We start from the raw sequence: 17,795 nt of genomic DNA, 5'->3' as shown, positions 1-17,795 counted from the left end.
GCAGAGAAAACAATCGCAGCGCACGGTTCTTTCAGCAGCTGAAACTGCTGCTGAAACACACGTCACTGAGACTGTTGAAACTATCAAAGCTGACTTATTATTGTGTTTTTTACGGAGACGGAGGAAGAGTTTGAGCCGCAGCAGAAAAGAGACGCACGAGGAGGGAAGAGAAGACTCCTTATCTGCAACGGTTTGGTCTTTAACAAGCTGGCAATTTCACAGATTTTGATCTTAACCACTGTAAACATGAGCCTATGTGAGCAGCCAACGGTGCCACCAGCTCCAGGACCGGTGGCGTCCCATAAAGATGAGTTTAATGCTCAGTGAATACATGATTCACACGTGCAGAGCGCGAAGGCCCAGAGGTGAGAAGCCTGTCGGCCATCACTGCCCCCCTCCGGGCACGTCTGCTCTGCTCTGCTCCGCCACGACGAGGCCAGAAAAATGCTTCAAAATCAGATTTTCGCGAAGCGGTTTCGAGGCAGGATGGAGAGTGTTTGTGCAGGAGAGGGGGGGTTTTTATCAGCGGCGAACACTCACAGGAAGTCCTGTTTGGGATTGTCCGTCCAATTCCTGCGTTCCACAGGAAGCCGCTGCATAAAAAGCAACTGAAAAACGCCCAAAGACATTTCATTTGTCGCCAGTCGACTCTCGGGGAGCAACGAGCGGATCGACCATGAAGGGCTTTCGGTTCAAACCAGCGGCTCGAGCTTTAAAAGAAACTGGCGCCGTGGAAGAACCCTCTTATCCGCCGGTGCGGCCGCTGGTGCCTCTGGCGGCCGCTCAGCCTGTGCACGCACATGCACCTGATGACCTCATACTGCGAGGGTAAGACTTTTTATTTATTTATTTTGACTTTTTATTGAATTGTTTCATTCTCCACCTTTTTTTTTTTTTTTTTTTTTTAAATCAGGCACCTATAATTTGGGTTTTTCTTTAAAAAAAAACAAGTGAAAATTGTATTTATATCAAATAATCTTAACAAAGTCAAAGCGTTACAGGTTGTGCAAAAGAGTTTATGTATAGTATAGGTTAATGTAAGACATAGACGGGATCATTATGTGCCTTTTGCGCAACACTGTGTGTTACACTAACATACATAGCAGTACATTTACTCCCATACTTTTAATTTTTACAATAAAAGTCATGTCAGGTTGACTCTATTTGACATTTCTGTGTCTCTAAAAGTGTGTAAATGGACTCTAAAAGCAGCCTCGGTGAAGAATAATGAGTCACTAATGTCACTAAAGGGCATTAGTGAGTAATAGCTTGGACTTGTGAACTAAGGAAATCAATTAAATTCAAAATAATTGGTGTTGAGCATAAATTAGTGATGCACCATATATACAAAAAAAAAAAAAAAGGCTCTTATTTCAATTTGACATCACTAAATCAGCATTAACTTAACCTCTGCATTTACTCCATCTATCAGTAGTGAACACACACAAAAGCAGGGGTTTTTGATGCCTTGCTCAAGGGCACCACAGCCCTTCCCAGGACTGAACTGGCAACCCTCCAGTTGCAAGTCCAATTCCTTTTCCTCTTTGGTCATGTGCCGCCTTTGCACATTTCCCACTTTTATTTGGTTTTGCGATTTAAAGGAGAAGTTCACACAATTGTTTTTATTTTATTTTTGGAGAGATCTGGTGCACATGTGAGCCAAACAACCAGTGCCTTTGATCTGTCCGAACTGTTTATGAGCTTCGAGCAAATCCACAATTATTATGCCGTTCAACAAAAAAAAAGTTTATTTACAGTTAGCTTAGTCAGAAAGAGCAGCAGCAGTTGTTTTATTTCACGGTCCCCTCCGGCGAGAACGACTGTTGGAAGATTTGGACTTGATAGAAGTGACATAATGGAGAACAGTGATATCAATATCCTCAGTGTGTGTCACACAGCTTACAGTATGTGAGTCATTTAAACACACAAACGTCTCCTTTAATCACACCAGTCGCTCTGTCACAACATAAACCCAGATAAAGAAATGGAATTAGACTCTTTTTTTGTCTTTATTGACAATTTACACAGAAAGTAGGTCAAATAAAATGTAAAAAAAAAAAAATACCTGTAGAACAAACATAATTTTCTTTATCATAATATTAAATAAAAAATAAAAATAACAATAACAATAAAAATAAAAATAAAAAACAAATTCAGCCTCTAAATAAAAATAGAAACTATTAAAAGTGAGGTGATGACGTCACGGACGCCAGTGTGAGGTGCAGGACACCCAGCTGGAGGAGCAGCAGCAGCAGCAGGAGGAGGAGGAGGAGGTGCTTCTCTCCATCACCCCCCATGTTCTCTGACACTGTGAGTTCCAGGAGAAACCTGACTGTAGAAGCGGACTTTGTTTTCTGTCTTTTTCCTTCCATCACTGGACTCACTGGGTTCACTCCTGCAGCGCGCGGACATTTCTCCTCCTCCTCCTCCTCCTCCTCCTCTTCCTCCTCCTCCTGCTGCTGCTGCTGCTGCTGCTCCTCCACAACTGTCTGTGATCTGTCTGTGGAGGCTGATTGATCCATTTGCACGGTTTGTGATTCATCCTGTATCCATTGCATGCGTCCTTTCCTCGGTACTGGCCCGCTTTGGTCTGGTCTGTGTGTGTGCGCGCGCGTGTGTGTCCATCACATGATCATCTTAGATTCATTTTAGGAAAATTAGTTGTTTTTTTCTTCTTATTATTCCTTTTACAAAAAAAAGACATGTTCACTTCATGTGTGAAACTTTTTGCCTGCGCGTACGCACGGGGGACGTGAGAGAAGCATGTTGCTCTTCTCAATCACTGGAGCTGTGCTGTGAAACAGCGCCCTCTGGTGGCGAGTGTGAGACATACTCTGCAGAACTTCCACTGTATGTGTGTAGTACCATATATATATATATACATAATATGTGTATATATATATATATATACACATATATATATATAAAAAAAATTATGTTTGTAACATGGCATTTATAAATGAATTCCCATGATTGATATCATGTTTGATTTATAACATAATAATAATAATAATAATAATAATAAATATAATCCAATCACATTCATTTGCCATTTATTACATCATAAGATGACTTCATTAAAAAAGCAGCAGAGACACTTTAATGTGCACCTGCACCAGGTCACATGATGGTGGGATAAAGTTGGTTGCAATATACCGTTTTACCCCTAGATGTCACTAAATCCCACACACGGGTGCTTTGAGGTTCTGATTGTGTTGTGTAGTATTATTTCAGTGTTGTCATGTAACAAAGTACAAATACTTTGGTTACTGTATTTGAGTACAAAATGTATGTATGTGTACTTTACTATTTATACTTCGAGCGGCTTTTACTTTACAACCACTACATTGTCGTACAGTTTCTACTACTTCTTATGAAAGTACATTTCATATCAGAAAATGACTTTTGACACTCAAGTACAGTAAATGTCTTAAACTTTAAGACTTTTACTGAAGTAATATATATATATTTTTTTTTAAAGTGACTTCAACTTCTACTAAAGTCATTTTCTGGTAAGATATTTGTACTTTTTACTCAAGTATTTCTTACCCTTTTGTTTTCAGTCAGTGCCAGTTGTTAAAAAATGTGCTCACACATGTTTCCAAACAGGCCCCGCCCACTCCTCAGAGTCTCACACACACACACACAAACACACACACACACACTCAGTGCTGCAGTGACTGGTGAATGAACACTCAGTCTTCAGATGTGGGCGTCCTTTTTTCTTTTTTTTTTTAACCACCACAAAGAGCGTGGTTTTACATGTCAGCTGTCCTCGGATGCTTTTAGCATCTCTTCTAGGACGAGTGAGGCCACATTATCCATGACCTGCAATCACACCCAGCTGCATTTAACACACTTTCCCCAGGGTTTAGTGTCTGCTGCCTGCTGTAATAATGTAATAGTATAATGTGGTGTGAAGAAATCAGAGTTTTTTTCCTTGTTTTTTTCTTGTCTTTAGTCTCAGAGTTTGTGCAGGTGCAGCTACTCTTAACTCTTGGGATATCTGGGATGCATCCAAACAAGTTGCCTAGCAACACATACCCATAAGGATGTGAATATTCTTTCTGATTCAAGATTCAAGAGTTGTTTATTCGCCGCAGGTGCGTTGTCGAGGAAATTAAAATTGCGGCACACGCCTACTGTGCTAAAAACAAGATGAAAATTTAAATTTGAATTTAAATAAAGAGAGAAATAAAGGTAAATATAAATTTTTAAAAAAGTGAAGTAGATTAGAATATAAAGAAGGTGTCCACTCACATTAAACAGAAACATTATTGACAAAATTGGGTCACCCCCTAGTGGCTGTTCAGTATATTGTTATGTCCACAACAGCTTCATCCAGTAAACCAGAAGGCTATGTCCAACTTTATATATATATATATATATATACTTTACTGAAATATTCTACTCAAGTAAAAGTACTGGTCTAAAAATGTACTCGGAAAACTGTACCCAAAAATAAAATGAATAAATAAGAATAAAAGAGTAAAACTTTACACAAGAATGTAAACTTATCCAGCTACCGGTTTGTCTATTCAGGCTTCTGTAGAAACCTATGCCTCCATAAAGCAAGGCCCTTGTCCCTGAAGTACCTATAAAAGGCTAAATGAGTTTTTATTTTAAACATTACATACATATACAAACATACGTATTAGTAGTACGTTTAATGTCTGCCTGTAAACGCGCCTAAATGTCACACACCGGACTTTTAAAACACAGGTCAGATATTCGGCGTGTACAGGTCAGATATATTTTACTGCTCCAGACTTGAGGATGTAGTGCATCTAAAAATATGCACACTCGTATTTATGGCCTTTAAAATCGCTCGCAGAGGTAAGGGGGGGGAAAACAGATTGGAAAAAGGTGTAGTGGTGAGGAAAAAGAGTTACATACACGTGTACGACTGTGGTGTTAAAAATGACAATGTAGAGGTGGAACTAGTGCAAACCAAAGCAGGAAATGCTTTTGACTGAAGAAACGAGTCACAACATGGGATCACATCCTTTCTGTACAGATAATATGACCCTCAAAACGACTCAGTCCTACTGTTTTGGATATTTTAGATGGTAGATGGTGGAAATGGTTAAAAAAAATGTAGGGATGAGATGTGAATTGTGTGTTAAGGTTAGTGATAACGCTTTGTTTTCGGCTGGAAGTCAAAGTGTCCTCAGAAGAATAGCTGCACAAACTCTAACCCTGAGTGTGTGTGATCTTGTACTTGCGGCATACTGAGGACCCCGGTTCTTAACCAACAAAGTGAGGTCATTTTTTACGAATTTTTTTTAGGTTTTAAACATGCTATACACAGTGAGGTCCTCAATTTGATACAAAAACACGTTTTCCAGCTCTGGTGTTTCACACACATTTTGCTCTGGGGCTCCACCTGCAGACATGTTATGGTACCGCACCCAGTAGTTCTATATGGATGTCATTCATGAAGTAGATATTTGTAATTGTGTTGATTTATAAAGTGGAATTGTTGGTCCTCACTTTGCCAGAATTTTTTACCCGGTCCTTAGTATGCAGCAAGTACAAGAATGTGTGTGTGTGTGAGTCCCTCTCGTGGTCTGCCTCTTCAAAGGGAGAGAGAGAGAGAGAGAGAGAGAGAGAGAGAGAGAGATTTTGAACTGTGGCTACAGAGGAATGAACTTGACTCCATTCTCCTCTGTCGAAACTCTTGGAGTTTGTCCACGTTTCGCTCCGCTCCTCTGCTCGGGCGCCTCGAGATTCCTGACGGGAAAAAACGGTGCCAAAATAATAATAACAATAATAAGAAGAATAACCACACATTTCCTCCTCTGCTGCTCACAGGTAGCTGGAGCCATCGTCCTCCCGGAGGAGAACGTGTACGCATTCAACGTGAGGAGACTTTAAGACCTCCTCCTCCTCTTCATCATCATCAGTGTGAGAGCCTGAACGAGGGAACGTGGGAAACTGGGAGACGATGTACCAAACGCTTCTTCTCTCCTCCTCCCTCTTCATCCTGCACGTGATGGGCACTCCCCACTTCCTCGCTCATCACCACGGGTAACGCAGCTCCCTCCTGTACTCTTCCTGTGTTTATTATGGCCTGTCATTTAGTGAGCGAGGCCCCTATAGGTCCACTATATACAGAGTGGTCAGATGACATGTGACCCTGAAGATTTGCACTCTCTCAGGAACCAACAACTGTGACCCTCCTCTGTCCTGGATCATTATTAGACACACAGACACACAGCAGCTTAATGACAAGGTCAAGTGGAGCCAAAGAGGTCAGAGGTCAGCTTTTAAATATGACACGTTTACGTGTGATTACGAGGATCTGTCACAAGCAACTAGGCTCCGAGAAATGGCCGTTTTCAAGCTAAATCAGAAAAAGAAGATGCTATTTCTCGCTGAAAGTCAATTTTTTTTTTTTTTTGATTTGTTGACCGCATAAAAAAAAGGATGTAGTCTATTTTTCATGATTTGACCGGTGCCATGTTGTTTTTTGGCTACTTAAAATTCTCAGACGTCAGGCTCCTATTGGACAATCTCAGCTGTCAGTGACACTGGTGTCCACTCGCATTGAACGGAAACATACTTAAGTAATGTTACAAATGACTAAGTACAAGTACACAAAAACCTACTCCATTACAGTAACACTACAGTGTAATTTAATACTTTTCATTCTCTGTGTATATATAATATATATACACAGAGAAGGAAATATTATATATTATATATATATATATATATATATATATATATATATATATATATATATATATATATATATATATATATATATATATATGTATGGTCTGTAATTTGTTCCCATGTGTCTACCTTTTCGCAGGAGAAGGGTGTGTGGCCGAGAGCTCCGGCACAGCGTTGTCATGGCGACGGAGTCCTACGTACAACCGGTGCACAAGCCCTACATCACCCTGTGTCAGGGGCATCGCCTCTGCAGCACATACAAGTGAGTTTCTCCCTCTCTCTCTCTCTTTATACACCAGCGTGTAACAACAACACAACACACCGCTGAACAACAAATCACAACACTCACAATGACCGAAGGACACACATTCAAGCACTTACTGTACACTGGTGTTTGTTTAATTTAGATGATAAACAGTGTTGGGGCATGTTTAGGAAGGGGATGAATGAGAGCTACAGTCATACACGGAACACACAAATATGTGTGGGTCATGATGGCACATATTTGGTCCAAATCTAAATATCAAGTACTTTGTGTAACTACGGGAAATGAACCGCTATCCTGCAGAGATGGCGGGGATGTTTGTTTTGGAGCGTGTGTCTCCCGTCCATAACTTACACACTCCCACTTTAACATTCTCTCCTCTCTCTTTTACAAACCACAGTCCACTTTCACGATCTCGTCTAAAGTCGCTTTGATTTAAACGATTTCACCCTTTTCCGTTTTTTTCGGGGTCACTTTGACCTTGTTTTTTTTTTTTTTTGCCTTTTCTGTCCCACGGCGTCTCCCTGCGTGAACTAAACATACCAGAGTCTCAGCAGGTTTTTTAAAGATCTGAGTGAACATCATCTTCTCCCCTCCCTCCATCAATGTCTCATCTCTGACACACTCTTAGAACTCAGTGGTGCTTGTCTTCCACCATATTCACATTCACTCAGCAGCAGCAGCAGCAGCAGCAGCACTGCTCTGGCAGTCTGACAGAACCTGGAGAGAAGAGAAGAAAAAAAACAAAGACAAAAAAAAAAACATTTGGACCAGTTCCACCGCCGCACACATGAAGGCGATGACAACATGAATACCCAGAAACCTCTAACTGCCGCGCGGGCGTCTGTGTTTTGTCTCCGCAGGACTGTGTACTCGGTGGCGTACCGGCAGGTGAGCAGAGTGACGTCGCCTTCGCATTTTTACCCAGAATGCTGCCCGGGCTGGAGGAGGTTTCACTCTCACAACTGCAACCAAGGTAACGGGTTGGAGATGCTTTTTAAAGGCCTTGGTTGTGGGTCCACTATGTTTTTAGTTGAGATAACTTATTGAAATAAGTTAAAGATCCAGTGTGTAAGCATTAGTGACATCTAGTGGTGAGACGGCAGATTGTAAGAAATGAAGGACTCCTCTCATCACGCATGAGGTTTCCATAGCTATAGATGTTTTAAAGCCCCCAGCACCTCTATATATAGTAAAAGATTTATTCTAAGGCCATGAAAACCCAACTATTTTTTATTTTTATTTTATTTTGAAGCGATTATTCCGCCAATAAACTCTCGCAAATGTTACACAGTGGACTTTTAAGGTGGTTTCCTTCAGCGTAGGGAGCATAAGCAGAGGGACACAGCTCCATCCTACAGTAAACTTTATGACAAGTTGCGATTTTTATGGTTGACGATGAGCTGGGTAATTCCTTAGCCAGACACAAACAGGCAACTCGTAAAAAAAAACCAAGAAATATTTTAGCTTCTAACAACCTGAAAGAACCAGAGTTTGACGTTTTTATTATTTAACTTAAATCTCCAGTTCATAATTGGTATCTAAAATACTTTTTCTGTTGTCTGTACACTCTTGTGCTAAGTTGAACCATATAAGGTTCTTCGGCTTGTCCTCATAGGAGAACCCTTTTTTGACTTCAGGTAGAACCTTTTTTTTATAAAGGTTCCACCTGGGACCCTTTTGGAGGGTTCCACCAAGAACCCTTTTAAAACCCTTTATTCAGGAAAGGGGTTTTAAAGGGTTCTCTGGATCAAAATGGTTCTTACTGGAACCATTAGTGTTACCAAGAACCCTTTTCAGAAGCAAATGGTTTCAGGTAGAACCTCGGCCCTTGTAGAAGGACCCTTTTGGAACCCTTATTTCTAGAGAGTGTACAATAAGCACGTGTTCATGTTTAATGTTTTCTTCCATGCGATTCAAGCGTGATGCAGTCACAGCGCTCTCTCCTCCGCTTGCCTTCAGGCAGTGCATGCTTAAGTTTTGAGGATGGAGCTTTAACAGAGACAATGTTTTAGTTGCATTGGTTGAACTTAAGCCAGCAATCGGAACCTTTTCCAGCCTGTTTACACTGTATGTTTTGTCCCTTACAACTTTGATATCTATCTGGAGGCTATAAGCTAAAGAAGAAGAGGCCACGTCTGCCGTTTGTCCTAAGCTACGGGGGCTGTAGCTTCATATTTAAAGAATCAAAAATGTGCATCCATCCAAGGAATAATCAAGCACATACAATAAAAGTATTTAACTCTTCCCTTTAAATGTGTCTTACAGCTGTGTGTCGACAGTCCTGCATAAATGGAGGCACCTGCTTTAAACCCAACCAATGTGCTTGTCCGCTGGGATGGACGGGCCATCAGTGTCAATCAGGTAATAACACACAAACACCAGTGCTACAACACTTACATGTTACAAATTATATAATTATTCATTTAAGTTACTTTACTCTTTATGTTACTTTTGTAAATATAATTTAAAAAGTGATGAAAAATAACATTCTTTTGGAACTGAATCCACACAAATGATCGGTCAAACTACAGAATTACACAAATTTGCAGCCTCTCAAATCAAAATATTATTCTCTCCCAACGTTTATGTTGCAACTGGTTGTGACTTAACCCTCATATAAGAATCTGAACTCCTGTTTTGAAGCCTCCAAACTTGCGTTTTAGCCGCTCCGTGCTGATGTTTCGCAGACTGAAGTTCTTAGGAGTCGATGGAACCAGGCTCCTAACAGCTGTCAACCAGAGCGGTTGTTTTGTGTCATCTTTTTTTCCTTAAAAATCATTAAAAGTGACATTACGTGCTATTGAAAAAGACCAGAAACGAGAGATTGAGACGACTCATGTCCTCAGGAAAATGCTGTAAATCAAGTGTGACCTCATTTCCCATAGACTGTTTTTTGCCCCCCTGGTGGCTATTCAGTATATTGTTATTTCCAGGTTGGATTCAGTGAAGAAACAATGGAACTTATCATCATAAGACAGCATCTAAAATACAAAAAAACATGATGTAGTAATGCAGTAACTTATCAGTACATTGCTTAGTCATTACACTCTTAGAAATAAAAGTGCTAAGTAGAACCATATAAGGTTCTTGGGCTTGTCCTCATAGGAGAACTCTTTTTGGCTCCAGGTAGAACCTTTTTGGAGGGTTCCACCAAGAACCCTTTTAAAATGCTTTATTCAGGAAAGGGGTTTTAAAGGGTTCTCTGGATCAAAATGGTTTTTACTGGAACCATTAGTGTTACCAAGAACAGGTAGAACCTCAGCCTTTGTAGAAGGACCCTTATTTCTAAGAGTGTATAAACCGATGGCTGTTATCTAATCCTCATTACTGGGTAAAGTGATAATATTAAAGTAACATATTACAGAGTATTGCATTTCCATCCAACACTGACAAACACACATTTTCTTGCACAACTGAGTGCATATTCACTCCCCCCCCCCTCTGTCTCTCCTCTCTGTCAGACATGGATGAGTGCAGCGAACAGAGGCCGTGCGCGCAGGAGTGCGTGAACACAGCTGGCAGCTATCGGTGCGCGTGCAGACACGGCTTCAGGCTAGCCTCAGACGGCCACTCCTGTCAAGGCCTTCCTCCCTCTCCTCCTCCACCTCCACCACCTCCTCCTCCTCCTGCTGCTGCTGCTGCTGCTACACCTTCCTCTCCCGCTCAAACCAATCAGGGAACAGTGGGTGGTCACACTGACGCAGGTAAATGAGCGTGTGTGTGTGTGTGTGTGTGCGTTCACGTCGTGAAACTTTATGTCTTGCAGCAGCAGCAAAGTGAAGAAGGAAAGGATCATAGCCAGCCTCGCGGTCCATTATTACTTTTGGTACGCGCTATGCCGCTCTCAACTCGTACCGTGAGTAATAATGCACTGCGACTGGTGCCGACTTCAGACAGATGTGCTGCGGTTTGGCCCCCATGCAGTGGGACTGGAACCATTTGGACTTTGATAATGACTCAGTTGACTCCTGTGAGTCCTGTGAGTAAAGCAAACATCTGACTTTAATAGAGACCCCCATGCTGATATAGAAATATTTCTATCCCCCATACACACTCCATTAGTTTCACCTAAAAAATTTTTTTGCAATGTTGTTTCTGACCCCGTATCTTAGCAACACCATAATACAACTTCTGTCTACAGACGTGGTCGTTGACCCCAGGATAAATCCCAGTCCTGTTTCTGCTTTATTGCTCTTTTGGGGGATTTATGCAGCATGAACCTTTAAAGATGATGACTTCTCTTGATTTTTGTGATTTACTGTAAATAATGCGAAGGCTATACTACTGTCAAGCATTCCAAAAAAAGAAAATGAATCTCCATGTTAACGTCCGACTCTGCCAAACTGTTCTCGGGCTCTGCTCCAAACTCCACGACGGCGTCGTTCACGCGAATATTCACGACGCTTAATTCACACAGAGACGATGAGACAACTCTCCTCCCCATCACTCCACGTGATATGAATATGAATATTGTCGAGTCATGAAAAACACACAAAGAGTGAAAGAGTGTGGAGGGGAGGTAGGAAAAAAAAAAACATGATGGATCTTTGTACTTGGTGAAAGCGATAGAGCTTATTTGTGGGAGTGTGTGTTCAGTTTCAACGCTCGACTCTCACATGTAAAAAATGCAGGGAGGTTTTTTTTTTTTCTTCACTTTTTTAAAACTTGTAAATTAGCACTGTTTTTGCTCCGGGGGCTGTGCATCCTTAATCTCATTTCACATGGCAGGATGTGTCAGGACATCACCGACGTAAACGCGGGTTTGAACCCTTTAAAAGGTGCACCGTCGCTCCCCTGACCTCCTGCCAAGCAAGCTGCTGCCGTGGAGGAGTCTTGGCCTCTCCATCTTCCTCTCCTCTCCCCCGCTTCCTCCAACATCGTCGTCTCCTTCTTTTTTCACTCTTGGCCCGCACTTGTGTTCTCATTCCAGCTCCATCAACCCTGTCTGCTGGGGGGGCCATTGCCACCCCTCCCTCCCTCCCTCCCTCGGTCTTTCTTCCCCTCCCCTCCTCACCCTGTTTCTCAACTCCCTCTTGTCTCATTAATGGACAACATCTGGGAGAGATTGAGTGGTTATCGGCCTGTGTGCAGCCAGAAAGCAGGGGTTGGTTTCCGAAATCCTGCGTTGCGATCTGTGTCCCGCTCGCCCCGGGGACATTCCCCATGACATTCCCCATGACCAGAGGCGAGCAGACACCTCTGCATAACTGAGGAATGAATGACTGCCCGTCTATTTCTAGTGGCATCTCTTTCAGCATGGGTATCAGCGACTTTAGCTGTTCCCATATCAATGATTTACCCCCCACGTGACCTGGAAATTCCCTCGACACGTCCTCTTCCTGGTTTTGGGACGTTACAGTGGCCATGAATCTTGAGAAGAAAGAAGAACCAAGACGTTCTTTAGACCTTGGATGTAGAAAAGAGGATTGAACATACACACAGTCTCCTTCTTTTAGATCTACAGCCACACCATAAACACAGCAAGTCAACATCCTGTGACGTGTATGTTTGTATGGTTTCTGCAGGTGGACAATTAAACCTGGTGGAGAATGTGACAGAGGAGGTGCAGAGCCTGAGGAGCAGAGTGGAGCTTCTGGAGAAGGTATGAGAATCTAGTCTGGTCAAAATGGGGTCATTATTGATTAAGAATATAACACAATGTTCCATCGCGATATCACAAATAAAGACATTTGTGATGATATTTCACAGAATTTCAAAGTAAGAACACATTTATGATTCAAAACAAATCTATTAATGTAAAAAAAAAAGTTTCTTGAATCCATCTAAAGCTACCACCAATTACACTTTAATAGCTTTGAGAAACAAAAACTTTATTTTTTGGTATATTTTAACCCAAACTCAGGAAAGAAAATCTCTTTATCAAAGTTCAAAATGCCATAGTTTACATATTTGTGTGTAAATGGGGGGAAAAACACAGCAGGGTTTGTGCAGAGCCTGTTCACCACCAGTTTGGTTCACGCCCAACAACAGAACGCTCATAGATCACAGATTTTTTTTGTTTGTTAACAAAATAACCAACAGGAAAACATAAAACAGAATCTAAAATTAGGTCAATAATAACATGTGGGCAACTGGGAAACACCAAACAAGCTTATATATAATTCAGTGTTGAATGGAATACATTTATTATAAAAGTATGGCTCACAAACATATTTAGTATTTTGTTTGATCATGTTGCTGGCAGCTGTGCTTTCATAATAACATGATATTAAGTGGTGGGCTTAAGCCGCGAGTTTGGCACCTGTGTCCTAACCCAAACTTAAACCCAATCTATCTATCTATCTATCTATCTATCTATCTATCTATCTATCTATCTATCTATCTATCTATCTATCTATCTATCTATCTATCTATCTATCACAAAAGAAGCCAACTATTACAAACATATGCTAGATATATATCTAATTATGCTAGTTAGCATCACAAAATAAGCTAGTAAATCTATACATTTTAGCTAGCATCGTAAGTACTAGCACCTATGTATCCAATTTGAACCCTAAAACCAAGTCTTAAAACTCAAAAAGACCCTATAAAGTGTGACAGAATGTGAGGACAAGCAGAAATGTCCTCATTGCCTACGTTCACAAAGATACCGATACAAAAACACGCTAACAAAGCCACCTACCCTGATACCTCCCAGCCGGCCTCTCCATAAACACCTCTGCTCCTCCTATGATGTAAAAACCCTTATTTTTCATTCCTTTTGAAATGCCAGACATGTCCTTTTTAAAACTTTTTTACGAGGCTTTATTAAAATCCTAGCATTCATTTGGGAGCATACAGTAAATGTTAAATGAGAACTATTTGGTGCATTGTTTCTGTTTACGAGTTTCCTTCACCCCCCCTTCTTGTTTCCTCTAACTTCCTCTGCAGAAGTTACAGTTGGTCCTGGCCCCGTTCACCAGCGTCTTCCCGCTGTCGCTGGACGAGGGCATGTCCGACAAAACCACCCTACTCTCGCACTCCTTCCAGCAACTGGACCGCATCGACTCGCTCAGCGAGCAGATCGGCTTCCTCGAGGAGCGCCTTGGCACATGTGAGTGACCGTGAGATGACCGCGTTCAAGATTCTATATTTGAGGCTTTGCGTAAAAACGGGGGTCCAACTTTCTTGTAAAAAGAAATCCCAGCTGTGTACGACTGAATGAAAGCTAGTAAAGTCCACGTTAAACAAATCCAATTCTTTCAGTAACTCAATAAAGTCCTGTGTCTGTAATGTGATTAGTTGCTGGTACAATGAAAGGGAATATACAAGTGAAATTATACTTTTGTTCTTAAATTTAAACCAAACCTACACTTGATACCTTTGTGTGAGATTTGACAATTAACAGCATAGGAGGCTTTTGACTGCAACGTTATCAGACTTGAGCTGAATCATGTCCCATTTAATTGCATAACATCCAATTATTCAACTCTGGGACTTAATCCAGCTGTGGAAATCTAAAACCAGCAACCTTTGATTTCCTCTCGGTCACAGTGCAAACCTAAATATAGACCCTTATTGCTTTAGTAGTCCAAAAAAACATCCATGAAACTATTTACTCGAGGTGCACTAGCGTTTATTCTAGTGCTGTCATACGTTAGCGCGTCAACGGCGTTTAACGGCGCCAACGTTAGCGCAAAACGCATTTCCATAACGACTGACCGGAAAAAGACACGCTTGTTAAAATGAGTCTGTAAAGTAACGCTAAACTTTAAAAACAGAGGCACACACACGCAGTACACAGGTACGCTGGTTTTTTGTAGCGCTGCGCTTTTCCTTTAATAAACAGACCGCTCGAGTTCGACTGTAAACGGCGCTAAAAGGAGCTAATGCAGCTAACGGAGCTCACTGGTAAACGGTGCTTAAAGGAATATGTTACATTTAACGCCACAACTTTGACAGTGAGAAGTGGGGTTCATTTGCAGTTTTGTAATGTTACAAAGTACAAATACTTTGTTATTTAAGTCCAAAATTCTCATGTCTACTTTACTTTATTTATATTTCTAGTAACGTTAACTTTTACTCTGCTACATGGGCAAAATCAGCGAAAAATGGCTGTTCAGCCTAAGATGGCTGCCTTCCTGTAGGACTTACGGCAACGTTACATTGGACTTTTTGGACCGTCCTGACATGATTAACATGTGTGCCTAGTTTTGTTCATGTACGTGAAATGTATGTGAAATGTATGTTCAGGCCTTGAAATAACAATTTACTATGAGGAAAAATAATAATAAGAAGAAGAATAACTCCTAAAGTTTCAATAGGGTTCTTGCACAGTCGTGCTTGAACCCCAACTAGCACTGAGCTAATAAAGAACAAAAATGAGCAAGACAATCTCGGACACAATGTTTTCTTCAGATAGCATTAAAGACGCACTGGCACGTGACAGAGGGACTATATAGGGAAGAGGGAATCAAGGGCAGGTGCGAGTGATTACTGAAGGATCACCAGGTGAAGTGCATGAGGGAATTAGGGGAGGTGTGTCAAGGCAGATGAAGTGACAGGAAGCGACAGGAAGACATGAGTGTTTACCAAAATAAAAGGGGAAGTGAAAATCAAACCCAACACCAAAAGTGACATGAACTTAGCGTGACTTTAAACATAAAGTCACACAAGAACTGACTCATTATTACTCTTATAAAAACATTGCTAAATATTAAGTGGGGGGCCGCATGTAATCGATTGGGGGGCCACCAGTTTGAGACCCCTGATATAGAGCTTTTCTAGTCTTAATGAGCTACAGTTTCCCCCCATTCACAGGCTTCAACAAGGGGTTAAGTGTCTTGCTCAAGGACACATATAGACTATCGGAGCTAGGAATTTAACTCACAACCTTCCAGTTGAAAGACAACTCGCCCTACCACTGAGCCGCCATGACTCAATCCTAACTCTCTATATCAGAAAATGATTTTTGATACTTAAGTTCACTTAATGTCATATACTTTAAGGACTTTTACTGAAGTAATATTATAAAAAAAGTCACTATAACTTCAACCAAAGTAATTTTCTGGTAACTTTTACTCACGTATCCCCTCTTACATACTTTACACAAGACAGTTTCACTTGCAACCGTCTCAACATGCAGTAAAATGAAATACCCCGGTTATTCTCTTCCCGGTGATTTAAAGGGTGACAGATCATTATCGACAGTGTTGTTGTTGTGCCGTGATCTTCGACTCAGATACTGGGGAGGGGGGGGGAGGGGGGGAAGTCAGACTCGCCTTTCTGCCTCAGGTTCCCACATGCTGTCGATGACGGATGACAGTTTGTGTTGCTCTGATGTTGCCACATGTCCTAACCGACATGCGATCTCAGAGACTTTAACCCGGGGGCCGAGGAAGAGTTTCAAAACTTTAACTCGTCCTGGGCTCAGGGAAACACCACAGACAGACTTCCTTAAATTGATGATGAATCTGAGTGGATGTAACTCGTACACGTGTTTTTTTTTTCCCTTTTCGGTTGCGATGAACCCTTTTGTGCCTTTGCAATAAAGTTGAATTATTCAGGATTTTCAGTCGCGGTGAGGCATCGCAGTAACTTTTCAACTCTCGCTCTCCGCTGCAGGTTCTTGTCAGGAGAATTAACCACAGGACACGACCATCATCATCATCATCATCATTCCCCCCGAAAAACAACAACCTGACGGAGGTTACGAGCACCAGAGCGTGTGTGTGTGTGTGTGTGGGGGGGGGGGGGGTATGGCAGCGCGCCGACACAGCCTCGATCTGTGTTAACACTGTGATGCAACCGTGACATAAATCATCTGCCGTTTCCCAGGTTTCGTTCACCTTTCTCGTCGAATCATCGTCAAAACCAAGGGTAACCAGGGTCGCTCTCACCCTTACGTCATCCCCCCGCAACATCAAAATCAAACCGCACAAGGGTCAAAGGTTAAACTGGCCACTTTGTTTCTGTGTTTGTTTGTGTTTTTTCTTATCAGAGCAGCTGTGTCCTCAGTCTGAGCCCCACACTGTCCTGGGGGCAGATGTGGACTGTATCAGTATTTATCTATTTAAATTATGATAACTTTCCAGTTATTTCTCAGTGCTACATTACACCTTTTTTTTTTTTTTATACCTAGTTTTGTAACGTTTTGTAATAAAAAACCGTAATTGAAACATGTTGTGCGTTGACTTGTGTGTCTACAACACTGATATGAGGTTACACAGAAAAATGTTACACTTCATCCACTCCCACAGCTGCGGTTAAATCCTGCAAATTCTTCACTTAAAGGTCAAGAGTGTAACATTTACACTGGGTTTTTGGTCAAATGTAATATTCTCAGGGTATAATTACTTCAAAATAACACATATTAGTGTTTGTAGTTTTATAATACTAGTGCAGTGCCTGTAGGCAGTATGTAAGTATGCACTGGCGTGGCTGACAGTCACAACAGCAAGCTACGCTAATGCTAATCGAAAATGAAAACATTTGCGTTGTGCCTAATGAGGTTGCACAGTGTTTGTATTATGTTAGACCTACGCTAATGCTAATAGTAGCCTCGCTAGCTTACCTTTAGAAACAGGTTTGTTAAGTTAGCTGCAAAGTAGTAGCATGCTAATGCAAAATGTGCTCGCATATTGGTGAATGGACTAAATGTATTGAACGCTACATGAGCATAATGGAATATACTGTATTATAGAAATCAAGACGAATTGGGGAGCAAATGACGTCTCTGATTGAGTTACAAAAAAGCAAATTTGAAAGAATGTATGTAAAAAAATTTATTGTATAAGTATTATCAAGAAATGCAGTGTTAGCAAGTTATTTTGCATTGTTAAAGGTGCATTATGTAATAAATCTAAAGCAACTGGCCATAAAATCCTCCTAATGTCACAGTGAC

At 41.3% G+C, this 17,795-nt stretch overlaps 1 protein-coding gene across 1 annotated transcript; it reads left to right on the top strand.

Moving 5' to 3' along the window:
* The first annotated feature begins 649 nt into the window (after positions 1 to 649).
* egfl7 (EGF-like-domain, multiple 7) lies at positions 650 to 17,004 on the top strand. The gene is made up of 9 exons (XM_083898348.1): positions 650 to 828; positions 5,815 to 6,030; positions 6,821 to 6,943; positions 7,810 to 7,922; positions 9,215 to 9,310; positions 10,411 to 10,653; positions 12,475 to 12,551; positions 13,844 to 14,006; positions 16,517 to 17,004. Exons 2-9 carry the CDS (start codon positions 5,948 to 5,950, stop codon positions 16,534 to 16,536), a joined length of 918 nt encoding a protein of 305 aa, XP_083754474.1. The 5' UTR covers positions 650 to 828; positions 5,815 to 5,947; the 3' UTR covers positions 16,537 to 17,004.
* Positions 17,005 to 17,795: the final 791 nt, after the last annotated feature.

The sequence above is a fragment of the Microchirus variegatus genome, assembly GCF_963457635.1.
Source record: "Microchirus variegatus genome assembly, chromosome: 1".
Lineage (NCBI taxonomy): Eukaryota > Metazoa > Chordata > Actinopteri > Pleuronectiformes > Soleidae > Microchirus > Microchirus variegatus.
The sequence above is the reverse complement of the archived record's forward strand: the minus strand, read 5'-3'. Positions and strand labels throughout refer to the sequence as shown.

What these genes read in the sequence shown, in the direction of transcription:
- egfl7 (XM_083898348.1), top strand. Translation starts at nt 5,948, where the DNA reads ATGTACCAAACGCTTCTTCTCTCCTCCTCCCTCTTCATCCTGCACGTG. An exon ending in TTCCTCGCTCATCACCACGG is followed by an intron (nt 6,031 to 6,820) that starts GTAACGCAGCTC and finishes ACCTTTTCGCAG; the next exon opens with GAGAAGGGTGTGTGGCCGAG. An exon ending in CGAGGAGCGCCTTGGCACAT is followed by an intron (nt 14,007 to 16,516) that starts GTGAGTGACCGT and finishes TCTCCGCTGCAG; the next exon opens with GTTCTTGTCAGGAGAATTAA.